Source organism: Pteropus medius, unplaced genomic scaffold (genome assembly GCF_902729225.1).
Source record: "Pteropus medius unplaced genomic scaffold, Ma_sr-lr_union100, whole genome shotgun sequence".
Lineage (NCBI taxonomy): Eukaryota > Metazoa > Chordata > Mammalia > Chiroptera > Pteropodidae > Pteropus > Pteropus medius.
Window position 1 is genome coordinate 1,981,678 of NW_024356397.1, and position 19,329 is coordinate 2,001,006.

The following is a 19,329-nucleotide window of genomic DNA, read 5'->3' on the forward strand; positions in this document are numbered from 1 at the left end:
TCTGTGCTCTTTTTTCGGTTGCCTTTGATGCTCTGTCTTTCTTGGGAAAAGCTAACCTGTTTTCACAAGCTCTCAACAGTTACTGCTGGTCCCAGTCGAAAATGAGCAAGGCCAGCAGTCTATGTGCCTATGGGGTGTGAAGACGGGAGGGTGGGTCCAGACTGGGAAGGTGTTGGTTTGCCTTCAGGACCATCCTAACTCCAAGTGTGTTTCCTAAGGCTGGCCCTGAGAGCGGTAACTTTTCCCGCCTCAGCGCCATCGGCTCTTTCCTTCCTCATCATATCATCGCTGCACTGACTCACCTCATGTGATTGGAGCTCACCCAAAGCCGAAGGGAAAGCTGGATGGAAACCAGACTCTGCCCCCTGCACCTTGCCCTGGCCCCTCAGAGGCTCCGAGAGGGCAGCTCCAGTCCCTGCCTCCCTCTTCCTGTCCCTCGCTGTGGCTCCCGCAGTGGGAGGAGAAAGGGAGGAAAGGAATCTGGGAGGTTAAGAGGATAAACATGCTCCCTCGCATGTTCCTGAGCCTATAAGGATAGGAGCCTGGTATAGATGAACTGTGTCCCTGCCTCTCCACTGTAGGGAAAGGCTGCAAATTCCGAGAGCACCAGGCACATACACATCCATATGCAAGGACCAAAGCAAATGCCAAAAAAAAAAAAAAAAAAAAAAGAACCACCCTCCATGAGAAAGCAAAGCACAGAGGTTTTTGCTGTATATCCTTTTTTTCAGTCCCTCTGACTAGTTAAAGTATTTGTTGACTTCCAGCCCATAGTTTCAATCAACCAAGGGGGATTTTCAAAGACTTTGGTATGCCATTGGCAAAACACCTTCAAATGAGGGAAGAACATTTCTCAGACTTGCAGGGACCTGTTGGAGGGAGACTAAGAACTTTCTTCTGCAGTCTCGCCCACAAGTGCCAATCGCCTGCTAAATCTGAGGGGTGGGGGCCAAAGCTGCTCCCCACAGCCCCCTGCCTGTCTGCCCCACCCTTCCTGCCCAACACTAGCCAGCTCCAAATTAAAATTCCAGCTCGCATGGCTTCCTCTGATGAGCCCAGGCCCCTTTCCTTCTGCAAGTGCAGACTACCTATCACCCAGCACCAGCGGGTAGAAACCGTAGTGAGAGGCTGGGCTATGCATCCAGGATCCCCACAGTTTAAGAGCCGGATTAGGACTAAGACATGGCCCAGAGTTTGGTCTTATGTACCTATGCTGTGACTCATAATTTGTGTGAGGCCCTTGCACAGGAAAACTCAAGTCCAGGGACCCCTCGTCCCCATGACACAGATAATGGCACTATCTTCAAAGCCCAGGGCAGAGAGGTTGCTTTACTGTGGACATTTGTATCTCTATGTCTCTAGGTCTGAAAGTCCTAGAGAGGCTGGTGGGGTTCCCAGCATTATTAGGCAGCCTCAGCTTCATCCAGTTTCCATCCAGCGGGTGGGCATCCAGCTTCCCAGTCCACAGAGGGGCCGGTCTCCTCTAAGTCCTGCCATCCTGAGAATCTAAGTGAGATCAAAGCTGGGACCCAGAGCTGGGGTGTGGGCAGAATTCCCGTTGGCTTTGTTGGAGGCAGAAAAATTCTTCCCTCAACTCCTCCCTGAGGCGAGGACTTTGTGAAGAGTTGCCGGGGCTCGTGCTGCTCCACCTGCCCTACCCGATCCTGCTGAATCTGGCTTCCAGCTCACAGGTAGGGCTGCCAACCATTGCCCAGTCAATAGGTGACTCATGCCTCTGCTATTGCTCCCTACTTTTTGTGCTGAACACACGTGGGATAGAAGGTTTGCAAAGATGAAGACACTGTGACTTTCTCTCCTGGAGGGGGATGTGGTGCCTGGGCTAAGACATGGGGGTTACTTGTGGGTTCAAGTGTAGAGTGCTCTCAGGGCAGGGGTTTGGGGAGAGGAATGGAGGGAAGTCCAAGAAATAGTCATGAGCTCTGTCTTCAGAAGGTGCCCAGGCTGAAGGGGACAAGAGACGTGTCCTCTGAACATGGACCCAGGGACAGAAGCAGGCAGACAGCATTGGGCTGGGGAGGGCCCCACACGACGATCTGGGGAAGGAGTAAGAGAAACGACCTTATTTCTGTCAGTTCAATTCAGTGTTCGCTGAGCACCTCCAGCGTGCAAGCCTGGGCCGAGTGTACGATGATGTGAAGGTAAGCCAGATGTGTTTCCTAACCTTGGAGAGCACACCATCTGGTAAGACCTAAAGGACATGTGCAAAACATTTTTCTATTAAAAATGTGTGTTACTGAATACGTTCTATTCCACACCTCTTCTATTAAAGACATACAGATTGTGGTGGGTCTCTGAGGAGGGAGCCCTGGGCTGGTACTGCAGGATTTGCCTAATCTTTGCCCCATGGACACCTGGACCAGCCCACTCCCTGCATGGTCATCCCTGTTTAGAAACACTGCCCTTATTCTCTGTCCCTGCACACCTGTGTGAGGGAGGCCAGACCAGTCATCCTTGTCCTCTCTCTGCCAGAGAGACCAGCAGGGCAGGGCACTATAGCTCGCTTAACCCTGCACTTGCATTATGCTGATGGGAAAAGCGATGCCCGGTGAAGCTCTGTAATGTGTCCTGCCAAGTCCTGGTAACTCCCTTAGTGGGTACTCGACAGAAAAGCTCGATAAGCTCCGTGTAATCCCTCCCTTCCTGCCACAATGAAATTCCAGGCTGGGGTGGGACTCCCCCACACTGCAGTGGTGCTGGTACCTGGCTCCCCCAGGCGAGCGTCTCCATTGTTTATAGCTGTCCAGGTCTGGCACTGCAGGAGGGGTTGCCCTGTCTGCTGGGGGGAGGATTCCTAAAAAGCCAGACATGAAGTGCAGCTTCCCCCCATGTCAGGCATCCAAACACTCCCTGCCACAGTTACTTGCCTACTCACACACCCTTGGTCCCTTGCATCTGGATCTGAGCTTGGCACACCCTAGCGATTCTCAGACTGGCCGGAATACATTCCTGTTCCACCAAGTCCTTCCCCTTCCACAGCATAGCTGAGAGGAGGAGGAATGGAGAGAAGAGAATGTTCCACTGTCTCAGGAGGGGTGGAGCTTCCCCACAGGCAGTGGGGACTATACCCAGGACCTCTGTTGTGGTGGGGACATATCTGATGGCGAACTTTCAGTGGAAAGAGAACTTGTGCTAGAAGTCCCCAGACACCTGCTTCAAGCTTAGATCTGTTCTATCAGTGGCTAAAAGGCCCCCAATATGTCTCAGGGCCCCCGAGACACTCATGCTTGTTCCCTGAGAGGCAACAAAGTGTGAAATTGGTAAACTCAGTAAAATTAATCTGAGTCTCAGGAATTCTCCAGGCAGGGAGGCAACCCAAACCTCATTACCTAAGACCTGTAAGGCCAGCTCTGGCCATTGATCTGTCTGTCTGGATTTACCCGTCCACTGCTTTCACATCATAGCCTCTAGTGAGCAATCATATTTCAGCTGATCCTCAGCAGCTCGAAGTCATTTTCCCACAGCCATGGTTTCCTTGTGGCCGAGGACAAGCCCTGACAAGAGATCCTGAAGTTCAGGTTGGATCCTCACTCTTTTACTCTTGAAAACATAGCCCCTCAGCCCTGAGGCTTCAAAGCCATCCCCCTCAACCTCTGACTCCAGCTACAGCCCAGGGATACACCCCTCATAGCTCTTGATGGCCCAAGCACTGCCTGAGAGTCCTGCTTCTGTTTGAGGGAGGCAGAGAGGTGGCCCCATTCAGGTCTGCAGCCAAAAAGAGGGGGTGTGGTTTAAGACAGACTCTTGTCAAAGCCTAAACAGATTCCTCCTCCTCTGCCTGGTGCCACAGCCCACCTGGGCAAGCTTTGCAGAGCGTCTTATAGGGGTCCTCTTTAAAGCAACTGGGGCAGATTGTTATGCCAGCTTCCTGGTCTTCCAAACCTGCTCTGTCTAGTCTCGCTGGAAGGGCGATTCATAGACTTAGAATTTCGTTTTCCATTTCCCTGGCCCTGAAGGAGACTTTGGGCCAGAGCCCACAGAAAGCACAGCAGTTCCCGCTGCTCAGAGCGGGTAGGTTCTCCGTTATAACAGGCAGGCAGATTCTCAACACGTTTCTGATGAGATTAGAAGCTCCTGCAGGTATGTGTTTGTGGCCGCCCTCAGCCTGTATCAACAGATACAATGACTCATTTCTTGCTTAGTGGAATAACTGAGAGCTTGCTGGAACACACCTGGGGGGCCAGGGAGCGGGCAGAGCAGCTCTCCCTAAAGAGAGATGTGACTGCCAGGCTGAGCCTCAGGACTTTTATGAGGGATCCCAGGGGTTTTTTGGGTTTGCTCAGCCCCACAGAGTCCTGTACGGGCTAAAGTGCAAGGCAAAAGGTTAAATCCCATAGAAAATGCTGAATTAGGAATTGCTGTGGAGGGAGAGGACTGACTGCCTCTGCAGAAAGCAAAGTGACGTACACCACAGGCTGAGGGTGCCCCCACTTTCACTGTGTCTGGAGCTTGGGGCTTGGTGGCCTTTCTGGTCCAAACCTTGCAGGAGAAACTTTCTCTGGATTCTGGAATAACTGCCTCCCCCAAGAAAGGAAATTCTGTAGTAAAGGATGGGTCTATTCCTCCCCCTGGCACATAGCTGAGGTATCAAGCTACAGCTGCCTTCCAAGTGCTGAAACTTCTTGCGGCAACCTGTCTAGAAGAGTCACAAGGGCAGATTACCGCCAGCGGGGACTTGCCTTGTCTCCCACTCATGGATAGTGTACACCGTGCTAGGATAGTTGACCGTATCACTGGTCCTGTAAAGATCCCTCAAGACCCTGGCCAAAGGCCTCTTTGCTTCCCGGCATCTTTCTTGGGCTCTTCACAGCCCTGGGCCCCCGTGGGGAAATGAAACTTGCTGTAGTGTCACTAATTTGCTGCCAAGACATTAGTGCTGCAAGGCAAGGTTATTCCTAACTAAGCAGAGCCTGCCAGGAAGAAAGCGCTTGCACCCCACACCACTGTGCAGGTGTGACGGTGAGCTCACAGCTGCCCCCCAGGCGTGCCCAGCCCACTTAATCATTCACAGCTCGACAACTCTCTCGCCCAACCCCCGTTCTAGAAGATAAAAGAGGGGATTGTGGTTCCCGGGTAACAGAGCCACCTGCTTCTTCCTCCTGAGCTCTGTTCTCTCTAGCACCTCCCAACCCCTAGTGCCTAGTACTCTTGCTCTGCGAGGATCAAGCCATCATGTCTCGCCAGTCGAGTGTGTCTTTCCGGAGTGGGGGCAGCCGTAGCTTCAGCGCCGCCTCTGCAATTACTCCGTCTGTTTCCCGCACCAGTTTCACCTCCGTGTCCCGGTCCGGCGGTGGCGGTGGCGGTGGCGGCTTTGGCAGGATCAGCCTTGGGGGTGCTGGTGGAGAGGTGGCTATGGCAGTCGGAGCCTCTACAACCTGGGGGGTTCCAAGAGGATCTCCATCAGTGCTGGTGGCGGTGGCTTTAGGAACCGATTTGGTGCCGGTGCTGGAGGTGGCTATGGAGCTGGAGGTGGCTATGGCTTTGGAGGTGGAGCCGGGAGTGGATTTGGTTTAGGCGGTGGAGCCGGTGGTGGCTTTGGGCTCATTGGTGGTGCTGGCTTTGGTCTCGGTGGGGGTGCTGGCTTTGGAGGCGGCTTTGGTGGCCCTGGCTTCCCCGTCTGTCCCCCTGGAGGCATCCAAGAGGTCACGGTCAACCAGAATCTCCTGGCTCCCCTCAACCTGCAAATCGACCCCACTATCCAGCGGGTGCGGACTGAGGAGCGAGAGCAGATCAAGACCCTCAACAACAAGTTTGCCTCCTTCATCGACAAGGTGAGACATGATCTTTTGTGAAAAACCACTGTGAGTGCAGAACAAATGCCAAACAGAGTAGGAAGAGGGAGAATTTATGAAGGTATGAAATCCTTCATAGTTTACAGTTATGTGTTTCTACTTGTTTCTGTGTCTCGGATTTGTGGCCCATTTTCTTAATTAGACTTGAAAGAGTTGGTCTTAGTTCTTCCCTTTCAGAGATTATCCCATGAGGGCTCCTTGAGGACTGTTGGGCAAAGAGACGAATTTTGTACTTCGTGTAACGGGGCTGATAACAGAGAAAGGTAGAAGAGTTCATTGGGCAGTAGCAGTCTGAGTGCCTTCGCAGCCACTATTGCACTGGACCTCACTCTGCCCAGCCATACCCAGCGTTATCTGTGTCCTAGATAAGTGCCTTGTCTCCCCAGAAGTGAGATTAGGTGCTTCACTCTAAGCACCTAAGAGCCCAGGGACAGGCACTGCATACGGGAAAGGTTTAGGGGGACAGCATGAGATGGGAGAAAAACTGACGATTAATCAATGAAACATGAAATCTGGTTTCTCCATCTTCAAACTCTGTTTCCTCCAGGTGCGGTTCCTGGAGCAGCAGAACAAGGTCCTGGACACCAAGTGGACCCTGCTGCAGGAGCAGGGCACCAAGACTGTCAGGCAGAACCTGGAGCCTTTGTTTGAGCAGTACATCAACAACCTCAGGAGACAGCTGGACGGTGTCCTCGGGGAGAGAGGACGCCTGGACTCGGAGCTGAGAAACATGCAGGACCTGGTAGAGGACTTCAAGAACAAGTGAGTTGCGGTGGAGTGGACAGGGGAGGGTGATGTCCTCTTGGTACCAGATGTACTTCATAACCAGACTACTGCTTATGCCCTTCTCACAGGCTAGATGCATATGCCTTCTATAAATACCCAAAGTACTAAAATAAAATCCAGGTCTATGTTTAGGAAGTTCCAGCCCCAAGCTCAGCTCCTCTGCAAGGCACTTAGCCACCGGCCAGAGCAACAAGCTCTACACCCTTGGTACCAGCTGGTGAAACCGCAGCAATGCAATCCTTGCTCTTTTGGGCTTTCCTCCCGAGTACCCTCAAAATACAGAACAGGGACTTTTGATGGATTCCCCACAAAGCGGGAATTGATGACATAACCCAGCTTCGTGGCTCAAATAATTTCTTTAGTCCTTATGAACCAGGGCTGCTAGTTTTAAATTTTTTTTTTTAAGGCTGTGAAAGCTGAAAAAAAGCACTAGTGAAAATGACTAGGTTTGGAGATGGAGAGAAATAGCACAGCTTTTCTACAGGAATATTCTTGGAGCAACTGAATTATAGCAATTAAAGAATGATGATCTGGTTGTCAGTTAAAGAAAAAGCAATATCCTAATGGGTAAGGACCTTGTCTAGGGGCTCACACTCTCTGCCTATATGATGTGAGAAGCCCCTTCCCAGTGGGAAAGCAGGCTGACTTTATGCAATTGACTTTATGCAATTAAGACCCCAGGCCTCACCTGTCCCTCATCTTCTGATAAGCACTTCCCATCCCTTTTGCTCCCAGGTATGAAGATGAAATCAACAAGCGTACCACCGCAGAGAATGAATTTGTGATGCTGAAGAAGGTGCGTGGGTAGAGCAGAACCTGTCGCCTGTGGCTGTGCTCTCTTACGGTGTCAGTTCATTTAAGTCAGGGTGGAGACCATCCTGCAGTGCCAACCATCCCTGTTTCTCTAGGATGTGGATGCTGCCTACATGAACAAGGTGGAGCTGGAGGCCAAGGTCGATGCACTGATGGATGAGATCAACTTCTTGAAGATGTTCTTTGAGGCGGTAAGAGATGCCCTTATTCAGGACTCAGCGAGACGGTCACTGGGACACCACCAGGGTTAGGGTCTCTAGGATTAAGTGACTTCCAGTGGCTTCTAAGCTGTGGATACATCCCTGTCTTTCTTATCCCTTTAGTACTACTCACACTTTATTACTTATAAAGCCAATTCCTTAAAAAAAAAAAAAAAGCCAAATTTAAAGCAAAAGACCTCTTTAACAATCACTTTGCAGAGTGAGGTTTAGAGTGAGTTATTAGAGGCACACGTATACCTTTCCTGGACCACCCTTCTCTGTTTTCTCTTAGCATGGCAATCACTAGACTAGATTCTTTTGAAATAAGTTATGACCCAAGGAGATTCACATCTGATAGATTACATAGTATATTTCCTGGAGGTTCATAGTTGTTAAAAAATTTTTTAAATAGATTTAATACAGTTTGGGTTACTTATTAACTTATCTAAATATTTGATGTAGGCGGCTATTGTTTTTTTCCTCAAGCTGACATACCAGAATGAGTGAAATATTTGAATGGACCTGACATAAAATAATGCAGACTCAGATGACTGACTTCAAATCTCCTTGCAGGAGCTCTCCCAGATGCAAACGCACATCTCAGACACGTCTGTGGTCCTCTCCATGGACAACAACCGCTCCCTGGACCTGGACAGCATCATCGCTGAGGTCAAGGCCCAGTATGAGGATATCGCCAACCGCAGCCGGACGGAAGCCGAGTCCTGGTACCAGACTAAGGTTGGTGCCCTGGCAAATGTGTCCCGAGGGAGGGAATGGACATGTGTCTAGGATTTTAGGCCATGACAAAATGCTAAGGATGAGGCTCCTAAAACCTGTGGAGGCCTTTTGGGTTGAATTATGGGGATAGTCATGTGCCTTTGCCACATAAACTCAAGAACCTTAAGGAGAATCTCACTTTGAATTTCACACCAGTGTCTCCAGGAAAGCAAAGCACTAACAAGGAAATTATCTAAGACCAGATCCATCTTGACAAATCCAAAACCAGCCTCAGGCCCCAGATAACATGACCACTTGCCACCTCTTGGTATCTCCTGCCTGTGAATGTTGGGAAAGTGTTTCCACCCTCATATAAATGGAGTCTTTCCTCTTTTCTGGTGGCACCAGTATGAGGAGCTGCAGCAGACAGCTGGCAGACACGGCGACGATCTCCGCAGCACCAAGCATGAGATCTCCGAGATGAACCGGATGATCCAGAGGCTGAGAGCTGAGATCGACAATGTCAAGAAACAGGTAGGGAGAGGCTGAAAGAAAGCAAGATGGGGCCTGAGCTCTGAAAGAGAGACCTGTTTTGTTTTGTTTTAATTTTTCTAAATACACACACACACATGCATATACACCCAGAGCTGGAACAAGTACCAGAGTTTCAATGTTCCCGCATCCACAATGACCAGGACAACTCTGGAATCTCGGGAAGAAATAGCTCAGGCCCAGCTCACCACTAAAGTGTCCCCCCTCTTTTTTCGTTTCCTTCTAGTGCGCCAACCTGCAGAACGCCATTGCTGATGCCGAGCAGCGTGGGGAGATGGCCCTCAAGGACGCCAGGAACAAGCTGGCTGAGCTAGAGGACGCTCTGCAGAAGGCCAAGCAAGACATGGCCCGGCTGCTGCGTGAGTACCAGGAGCTCATGAACACCAAGCTGGCCCTGGACGTGGAGATCGCCACCTACAGGAAGCTGCTGGAGGGCGAGGAGTGCAGGTGGGTTACGTAGGGCTGACATCACAAGCCCGAGATGGCCTCACATTTGATAAGTAGAGCTTCTTCTCCACAACAGGATGTAAACACATGTGCGCACACACACACACACACACACACTATTGTGGGCATGATAATTATCCATTATTAATCTGGTTTCAATCTGACACCTGGGCATACAGCTCACCCACACAGTGTGGTCCCAACTCACTTTTCTGACCAGTATTCTCGGATGCTGCCTCTCCTTCAAATAACTAAGCAATTCAACAGATGTCTTCCCCATTCTTCAAGTACTTTTCCTGCAGGAAGCTTTTCATGATTACTCCAGCTGAGTTAAATTCACCTGCTTTTGGATTCTCAAACTGCTCCATTTTCTTCAATCTTCTGACACTGCCCACTGCCTATCTTCTGTCAGAAGTATTTCTGTCATGCCAAGTTGCTTCACAGAATGTAAGCTCCCACAAGGCAAAAACTGCTTCGTACTTGTTCATAGTTCCTGCAGCCTCTTACTCATGCTTTCCATATAATGGGTGGAGGAGTATGTGAATCATAATCTTCCTTTGATACTTGTTTCTAGGCCAGGTCTTCTTCGTTGAGAAAGAGAGCTATCTCTCTAATTTAAGCAGCTTTTTAGGGTACACAGGCTCCTTGCTTATAGATCAAGCTTTAAATGTGACTCTAGGAGTTATCCACATGGACTCGTGCTATCTTTTGGGGAGTTTTTAACTCTTATTTCAATTTTCCCCTTTCAGATTGAGTGGAGAAGGAGTTGGACCAGTCAACATCTGTAAGTAACTTTAAACAGACATTAACAATGATGATGATAATAGGTGGTATTTGGTACCAGTTCAGAATCTCTGCTGTTTCTAGATTCCAGACATTTCCACCCCTATATATGGTTCTTTCATATACTTAGTGAGAAGCAGGTGGTGGAGGGTAGAGGACACAGATTGAGACATGAAGCAGTGTGGCTCATGTTTTATCTTGTACCCCGCCTCCCTGCCTTGCCCTATCCCCCCAGGATTTAGCACCACCCCTTATCTACTATGTTCACCAACTTTCTGTTTGGAACCTTTACTAAATGACTTAGTTTTTCTGGGCCTCATTTGTTACTCTGTAAAAGGGGCCAGATATAGTACTAACACTAGAAGGATCAAATAAATGGGATGGTAGAATCAATCTGACAGACTGGTCTCACCAAGTTCTCCCTCCTTTTTCTGCAGCAGTCGTCACAAGCAACGTCTCCTCTGCCTACGGCGGTGGTGGTGGCTTTGGCGGAGGCCTCGGCGGAGGCCTCGGCGGAGGTCTTGGTGGAGGTCTCGGCGGCGGCCTCGGTGGAGGTCTCGGCGGCGGCCTCGGTGGAGGTAGCAGCAGCTACTACTCCAGCAGCAGTGGGGGTGTCGGCCTAGGCAGTGGGCTCAGTGTGGGGGGCTCTGGCTTCAGTTCAAGCAGTGGCCGAAGCCTGGGAGGGGGTTTTGGCAGTGGCGGCGGAGGCAGCGGCTCCAGCGTCAAATTTGTCTCCACCACCTCTTCTTCCCGGAAGAGCTTCAAGAGCTAAGAGCTTGCTGCAAGTCACTGCCTCCCAAGAGCAGCAACCCAGCCCCTGGTGACTGCCTTTCTAGGTTGGTGCCAAGCCAAGTTTTCCCTTTTACTGGAGTGTAGTCTAGACCAAGCTTATTGCAGAACCACAGTCTTTGGTTTCCAGAAAGGCCCAATCCCCAGTCTCTAGTCTCCTAAGCCGCGATTCTATGTTCTGCTTCAAATCAGCCTTTAAGTCTCTACGGCATGGTCCTTGATGAGAGAAAAATCCAAAGTATTTCAGTATCTAAACCATCAGAGTCCCCACCCCAACCCCAAATTTTGTTCTGATTCTGACTACTTTCAGAGTGTGTTCAATAAAATGCTTTTATAATATAAGCTGTTGTGCAGAATTCTTTTTTCAAAGCCTACAACCAGCCTAGAGACCTCTTGAGGGTCGATGTGTCCAGATGTAATTGGTTTCTTTGATGATTTACAGGGAAAATGGAATGACCTTGAAGGGAGAATGGCCATTCAAGGTGGTCAGGACAGAAACCCCAGGAGGCTGAGAGAAGGTTGCTAAAGCCTGTAAAATGAAGGAATCTTTAGTAGGCATGAATGAGAGTGTCCATTGTATTGCAATTAGGACAGATTGCAGAGCCTTTTGTTGGAGAATGTCCCCATTCAAGTGGGCCAATTTGCAAGTAACAGCATAAATCAGCTTAAGGAAAATTTATAAATAAGGGATATGTTGCCTTTAGAACCCAAAAAGGCCTAAAAGATATTGAGCCTGTTCTAGTATTGTGGGTACTGAGAGGGTCAATAGCTATTTCTTAACAGTGTCAGGGATGGAGTGACCTTTAGATTACCAAATAATTTCAGGACCTTAACTGAGGTGAACTCCTTTGTGAATATTTGTATATCCTGTATGAGTGTGTCCAGTGAATCTCTTTGGAGGAGGACTCATACCTGTGCTCATGGGGAAAGTCAGATGCATTTAAGATCTTGCCTGCAAAGACTGTAATGGCAGGGCTGTTGAAGTACTCAGTGAGTGTCTGGGTAAAGATGTATTGTGCTCCTTCAGAAGACAAAATGTTGAATTGGCTCTCAGTCCCCACTCATAAAAGCCAAATATTTACCAGGTACTAATTAGATAGGGTCAGCAATTTCAATAATATTGGGTAGTGGACCTTAATGGGTGTGACCATGGCATTAGGGTTGTGGTAATCTACTGTGAGCTATGTTTATTCTTTCTAGCTTTAAAAACAGGCCAAATTGGGTTGTTGAATGGAGAAACTGTGTATATTATTTTTTCTCTCAATGTATCCCCTATAATGAATCTCGCTCTTTGAAGGGCCTATTTTAGTTTATATTGGGCATATTAACTATTTTAACTGGGGGAATGTCCATAGAATCCCATTTTGTAAAGCTAATTTGTAAGTGTCAGCAACTTAACTTAATTTTAATTTGTTTCTTATTGGGTCAGAGTGTCCATGACCACTGTAAGATATTTCAATTGATGGTATGATCATGTGAAATTTAAGTAAGTCAATAGTTCTGACAATTAAGGTGAGGCACACTTGCTTGTTTCTATCTTGTATTTTATAACTTCCGCAAGATTATAGGATACTTTGATTAAATTTAGTGACATACTCAGGCATAAGTATAATTTGAGCTTCGACATGGATTAAGGCCATGAAGATTTGCCATTTGGTGTATTTCATCAGATGTTAAAGTTTATTTGTAGTCTGTATGATAGAGCCAATCCACTTTTCATTTTTTTGATGTATAAATTCTCTTGGTAAATTTTGGATTTTCGAATTGATGAAATTGTGTTTCAGTTTTTGTAACCCCCATGCCCATTTCTAAGCTTCTTTCCTTTCTTTCTCTTTCTTCCATTTCCTTCCTTCCTTCCTTCCTTCCTTCCTTCCTTCCTTCTTTCCTTCTTCCTCCCTCCCTTCCTCCTCCCCTCTCCCCTCACTCTTTCCCTCCCACTTCAACTCATTTCTTTTCTATGGTTACAGGATATACTTGTGGGAAAGAGGGATTCTCTCTATCTTGCTCATATCTATACATTTCTTCCTCCAGAGAACATCGAATCAGTATCATCAGAGTTTGGGGCCTCCCCCATGTAAATAGTTGAATTAACCCCTTAGTTGTGTCACAGAGGTGTCATATAAGTTTTCTCCTACAGCCCTGAGGATGAGGATCGTTTTTCTTTTTTTTTCTTTTTCCAACAGAGGCATAGGCAGCAGCAGCAGCAGCAACAGCTAAGGCATTTTGTAGGGTCGTAGTAACCCATCTGCCCTTAAGAATGTGGCCTCAGTATGCCCCTAGTAACTGCTCTTCCTCCACATGAACAATCACCTAATAAGCCTGTGTATTCCACAGGTTATCAATCTTTCCCCTGAGTACTTCATAGAATGAGATTAAACACCTACTTGAGACAAACATCAGTGTTCACAGGATAAGAGTCATTCTCTTCTGCTTAGTGTCAGTAATTATTTACAGATGAATTGAGACACACAATTCAATATGAGACACACATGTAGGTTTGGGCTGAGACATGTAACCCACTGCTACTTTGAGGAGGCCCTAGTCCTGTACTCCTGACCCTTAATGACAGTTATTGAAACTTCTAATATGGATCAGTTAAATCTATAACAAAAGGCTTGGAAGAACTCAGTAATGTAGCACAAAGCAGAACATCTCAAGAGGCAAGCTTGAGAGCAGGCAGCAACACAACTCAAATAGCCCACTAGCCAGAAAGTATACACTCCCAAGCAGACAGCAGAGCCAGGTTGTAAGCCAAAGCAAGCAAGAAAGACACTTGTGGTAGGCAGTCATCATCTAGACATCCTGATCACAGTACCAATTACTGTGACCACCCTACAGGGGTAAAATGAATTGCCATCCAAAATTTGGTTTATGAACACACAATGTAAATATATATATATATATATGCCTTACTGTTAAAATGTACAACTGAAACTTACTGGATTTCGTCAACTAAGGACACCATAAAAATTAAAAAAAAATTTTTTTTAAAATTTGGTTTAGCTATTGGAACTGATGATGCCACACACACTAAGATAGTATGGAAATGTATATTACTCACATAACAAGTCTTTCTAAAGAGAGCGGGACAGGCTTCTCAAACTGGCCCAAATATGACTTGAAAAAAACAGGGAAAAGAGACTAAAGTGGAATTTTTATGGTAGTTGGAGTGAGTCCAGGCTAACGATTCCTGCACATGGTTTGAAGTTTCCACCAGTCACAAAGAAAGGATTACCTAGGCTTTCTTATTAGTTTTCTCAGATGTGGGTAGAAGGAAAAGAGAGAAGTGTTGGGCTTAAAAGTCTTCAACTGTCGAACATCATTACAGTAAAGTTCGTTTAACATTAAAAACTCAATCATATAATACATAGCTTCATCAGAATAAAATAATAAGAAAAAAATGGTCATATGCCCCCCCAAACTAGACAGCATTTATTACTTTTAATAATGAATAATCAAAATTTTCTCATTGAGATCAGGAAGAAAGCAAGGATAACTCTAATAACCACAATTATTCAGCATTATACTGGAGAGTATAACCAGTGCAATAAGACAAGAGAAAGAAATAAACATTTAAATAGTTAGAAAAATGAAAATAAACTATAGTTACTCACATATGACATGATTATGTACATAGAAAATCAAAAGATTCTTCAAAGTATTAGAATTAGTAAGTGAATTTATCAAGGTCACTAGAAAATCAATATAAGAATCAATTGTATTTCTACATACTAGCAAGAAACAATTAGAAAATGAAATTTAAAAGATACCATTTCCAGTAGCATCAAAAAAAAATTGATACCTAGGAACAAATATAGCCAAAGACATGCAAGATTTATATATAGAAAACTACAAAAGCTTATTGAACATGGCTAAAGAAAGCTAAAAGACAGAGGTATCTACAGTCTTCATGAACTGGAAAACTTAATATTGTAAGCATGTCAACTATAGATTCAAAGCAATTTCAATCAAATTTCAGCTGCTATTTTATGAAAATTGATAAACCTATTCTAAAATGTCTATGGTAATGAAAAAAGTCTCTAAAATAGTCAAAACAATCTTGAAAAAGAAGAACAAAGTTTTTATAGTTCCAAATATTGAGACTTATTTTAAAGATACAGTAATTAATAGAGTGTGGTATTGAGAAAACAACTGAAAAATGGGTCAGTGGAACAACATATAGCATCTAGAAACAAACCACATACAGACTCATTAGATTTACAACAATGATGTGCCATTGTAGTGCAATCGGGAAAGAATAATGTTGCACAACAAAGGGTGCCAGATAAGTTGACTATCTATATGGGAAAATAAATGTTTCATGAGTCTTAATTCACACCATTCACAAAAATCAATTTCAGCTCTATTATAGTCCTATATGTGAAAGGTAAAACAATAATGTATTTAGAAGAAAGTGGAATTTGTCATGATGACCTGAAGGGGGGCAAAATTTCTTAAACATCATAAAAATTGCTTATCTTAAAAAAATATAAACTTCTGCTCATAAAATAGCATGAAGAGAGCAAAACATCAAGCCACAACCCAGGAAAAGACATATGTAATACAGTATATTTCTCAAAGAAATTGCATGTAGAACGTCCAAAGAATTACAAAACACTGTCCACAACATTTTTTTCAAGTGTACATGAGAAATTCACAAAGACCAGGTGCTGAGCCAATTTCTAAAGACTAAAATTATGCAGACTATGTTCTATGACTATGATATATTAAATTTGAAATAAAAACAATAAAATATCTCAAAAATTCTAGTTATTTGGAAACTAAACAGAATACTTTTAAGTAACTTATGGATTAGTTAATGAGGGGATGGTTTGGATTAGTTAAGTTTGGTCCTTGCCTGTTGTCTGCCCCTTTACAAAAGAGATCTGGAGCAGCAGCCCAAATACCAGTGCCTTTATCTGTAGTTCAACATGAAGGCAGATTTACTTCATTGATAAGGTTGCTAGATTTTCAAATAAAAATATAAGCTGTGCAGTTCAATTTGAATTTCAGATAAATAACAAATAATTGTTTAATATAGATACATTCCATGCAATATTCAGGACATACTTAATATTACAATTTTTTATGTGAAATTCAAATTTAACTGGGTGTCTTCTATTTTCTCTGGATAGCCTATTCATAAGTGCCTGAGATAGTAATGCCTGCTCTGGGTATCAAGCCTGCTGGCATGCAGTTGACATCTACAGAACTGAGTACTCAGCTGGCCTTCACTCAAGGGTGGTGAGGGAGGCCTGTAGGTTACCTGCTGAAGCAGAGCTTCTCACATGAGTTGGGAGAACCAGAGTCTTAGCCTGGCTCATTGGAAGTTTCCCTATTAGCTTTTGGGATTTTGTACAGCATGGCAGTTCCTAAGCTCTGTTTCCACCATGCCCTTGACCTCAAACTCTGCAGCTGTATGATAGAAAGGTAGAGAAGTCACTAATTCTCAAAATTCTCCCCCTTCTCCAAGCTTCTGCCTAGTGATCTGCTCAGCAGCAAGACCCTTGCCCACCTTCAGACAACCATGAAATAAGGCTAGACTGCAACTTGATTTGTGACCCAGGGCAGAGGGTCTCTGCCATGGTTTTAAATTGTCAAAATGTTATTATAACTGAGTTGGTTATTGTTGTTCTTATGGAAGTTTTCCTTGCTCTTCATTCTTTTGTATTCAAATAACACTGTTTATGAAATACCTGATTAGCTAAGTTCTAGAATAAGCCTGTGTAAATGGGGCCTAAAAGGTAGTCCATTTTTGTTTAAAAGAAAAACTATAATCCTTACATTGATATCTGGGAAGGTTTGAATGAATCTTCAACATTTATTTTTGTTTATCAAAATTTGCATAAATGTTTACACTGAAAATGGTTTTTGAATATTTTACAATATTTTCCCAATCAGAACCATCTCCATGCTAATCTGAATGTTATCTGTTACTATGCCCACAAATCTGATGACCTAGATGAAATAGACCAATTTCTTGAAAGACACAATCTGCCAAAATTCACATAAGAAGAAATACACAATCTCAATAAGCCTATATTTATTAAGAAATTGAATCAATAATTAATAACATTCCAAAACAGAAATCAACAGGCCCAGAAGGGTTCATTGGTGAATTCTATGAAACATGAACATAGATGCAAAAATTCTTAACAAAATATTAATAAATCGAATCCAACAATGTGTAAAAATAATTATTCACCGTGACCAAGTGGGATTTATTCCAGGTATGTAAGGCTGGTTCAACATTTAAAATCAATTAAAATAATTCATCACATCAATAGGCTATAGAAAAAAAAATCACATGATCCTATCAATAGGTGCAGAAAAAGTATTTAAGAATCCAACACTGTTCATGATAACAACTCTCAGCAAGCTAGAAATAGAGAGGAACTTCTTTTAAGAATATCTATAAAAACCTACAGCTGACATCATACTTAATGATGAGAAACTCGAAGCTTTCCTGCTATGATCAGGAACAAGCCAAGGATATTCCCTCTCGCCACTACTTTTCAATATTGTACTAGAATTCCTTGTTAATGCAATAAGACACACACACACACACACACACACACACACACGTAGAGAAATAAAAGGTATATACAAATTGGGAATAAAGAAATGAGACTATCTTTGTTCACAGATGACTTGATAGTTAATGTAGAAAATCTGAAAGAATTGACAAAAAATACTAATAATACACGATTATAGTAAGGTTGCAAGATGCAAACTTAATATCTACAAGTTGATCCCTTGTATACCAGTAATGAACAATTGAAATTTGAATTTAAAAATCCAACACCATTTACATTATACCCTAAACAAAATATTTAGGTATAAATCTAACAAAAATTTGTGCAAAGACTATATAAGGAGAACAACAAAACTTTGATGAACAAAATCCAAGAACTAAATAAATGGAGAGACATTTCATATTCATGGATAGGAAGACTTGATATTGTCAAGATGTCAGTTCTTGCCAATGTAATCTATAGATTCAATACAATCCCAATCAAAATCATAGCAAGTTATTTTGTGGATATGACAGAATAAAGTTTTTATGAAGAAGCCAAAGACCTAGAATAGCCAACACAGTATTGAAGAAGAACAGAGTTGGAGGACTGACACTATTCATTCTCAAGACTTACTATAAATCTACAGTATTCAAGATAGTGTGGTATTGGTAAAAGAATAGAATAGAGAGCCCAGTGTAATAGAATAGAGAGCCCAGAAGTAAACCCACACAAATATAGTCACTTGGTCCTTGACAAAGAAACAAAGGCAATACAATGGAGAAAAGATAGTCATTTTAATAAATGGTCATGGAACAACTGGACAGCCACATGCAAAAAAAATAAAAAAAATTGAATCTAAACACAGGCCTTATACCCTTCACAAAAAAATTAATTAAAAATTCATCATAAACCTAAATGTAAACTGAAAAGCTATAAAACTCCTAGAAGATAAGGGAAACTCTAGATGGCCTTGGGTTTGGCAATGACTTTTTATTTTTATTTAATTTTTTTCCCCCCTCTTTTAATTCTTCTTCCCCGACTTCCACCCCTGACCTATGGATGTTGCTGTTTCCCCTTAAGAACTAGATCTCTGAAGGCGGGACATCTCCTCCCACACACTTGGGGCATGCACTCGGGGCCTGGCACAACTGGGGTATGGTCCATGGCTCCACCTGGGGCATGAACCCAAGACCTTCTGCATGTAAAGCAGACGTGCTAACCACTATGGTATGGAGCCAACTCGGCAATGACTTTTTAGATACAATGCCAAAGACATGATTCATGAAAGAAATAATTGATAAGCTAGAATTCATAAAAATTAAAAATTTCTGCTCTGCAAAAAACACTGTCAAGAGAATGAGAAGTCAATTTATAGACTGGGATTAAATATTTGCAAAAGACAGATTAGTTAAAAAGACTTATTTGAAGTAAAAAGAATTCTTAAAACTCAATAAGGAAACTAACAATCCAATTAGAAAATAGACCAAACACCTTAAAAGACACTTCAATATAGAGTAAGCATAGGGGAAATCCAGGAACTGAGGGTTCAGGGCATCATAATCAATCAGTTTAAAAAAAAGAAAAAGAAGATCTACAGATGGCAAATAAGCACATGAAAAGATGCTCTCATATCATATGTCATTAGGGACATGCAAGTTAAAACAGCAAGATACCACTAAACATCTATTAGAATGGTGAAAATCCAAAGCTCCGACAATACCAAATGCTGGTGAGGATGTAAAGCAAGAAGAATTCTCACTTTGCTGGTGAGAATGTGAAATGGTACAGTCATGTTGAAGACAGTTTGGTTGTTTCTTACAAAACTAAGCACACTCTTACCATATGATCCAGCAATTGTGCTCCTTTGTATTTACCCAAACGAGCTGAAAACTTATGTCCACACAAAAATCTGCA

The 19,329-nt window shown here is 44.0% G+C and overlaps 1 protein-coding gene across 1 annotated transcript; it reads left to right on the forward strand.

The window, feature by feature from the left end:
* The first annotated feature begins 5,190 nt into the window (after nucleotides 1-5,190).
* Nucleotides 5,191-11,214, forward strand: KRT5 (keratin 5). The gene is given in 10 exon segments (XM_039862358.1): nucleotides 5,191-5,359; nucleotides 5,362-5,789; nucleotides 6,358-6,572; nucleotides 7,332-7,392; nucleotides 7,505-7,600; nucleotides 8,183-8,347; nucleotides 8,735-8,860; nucleotides 9,105-9,325; nucleotides 10,075-10,109; nucleotides 10,546-11,214. Coding segments are annotated over 10 exon segments (1,851 nt in total). The 3' UTR covers nucleotides 10,881-11,214.
* The last annotated feature ends 8,115 nt before the right edge of the window (nucleotides 11,215-19,329 follow it).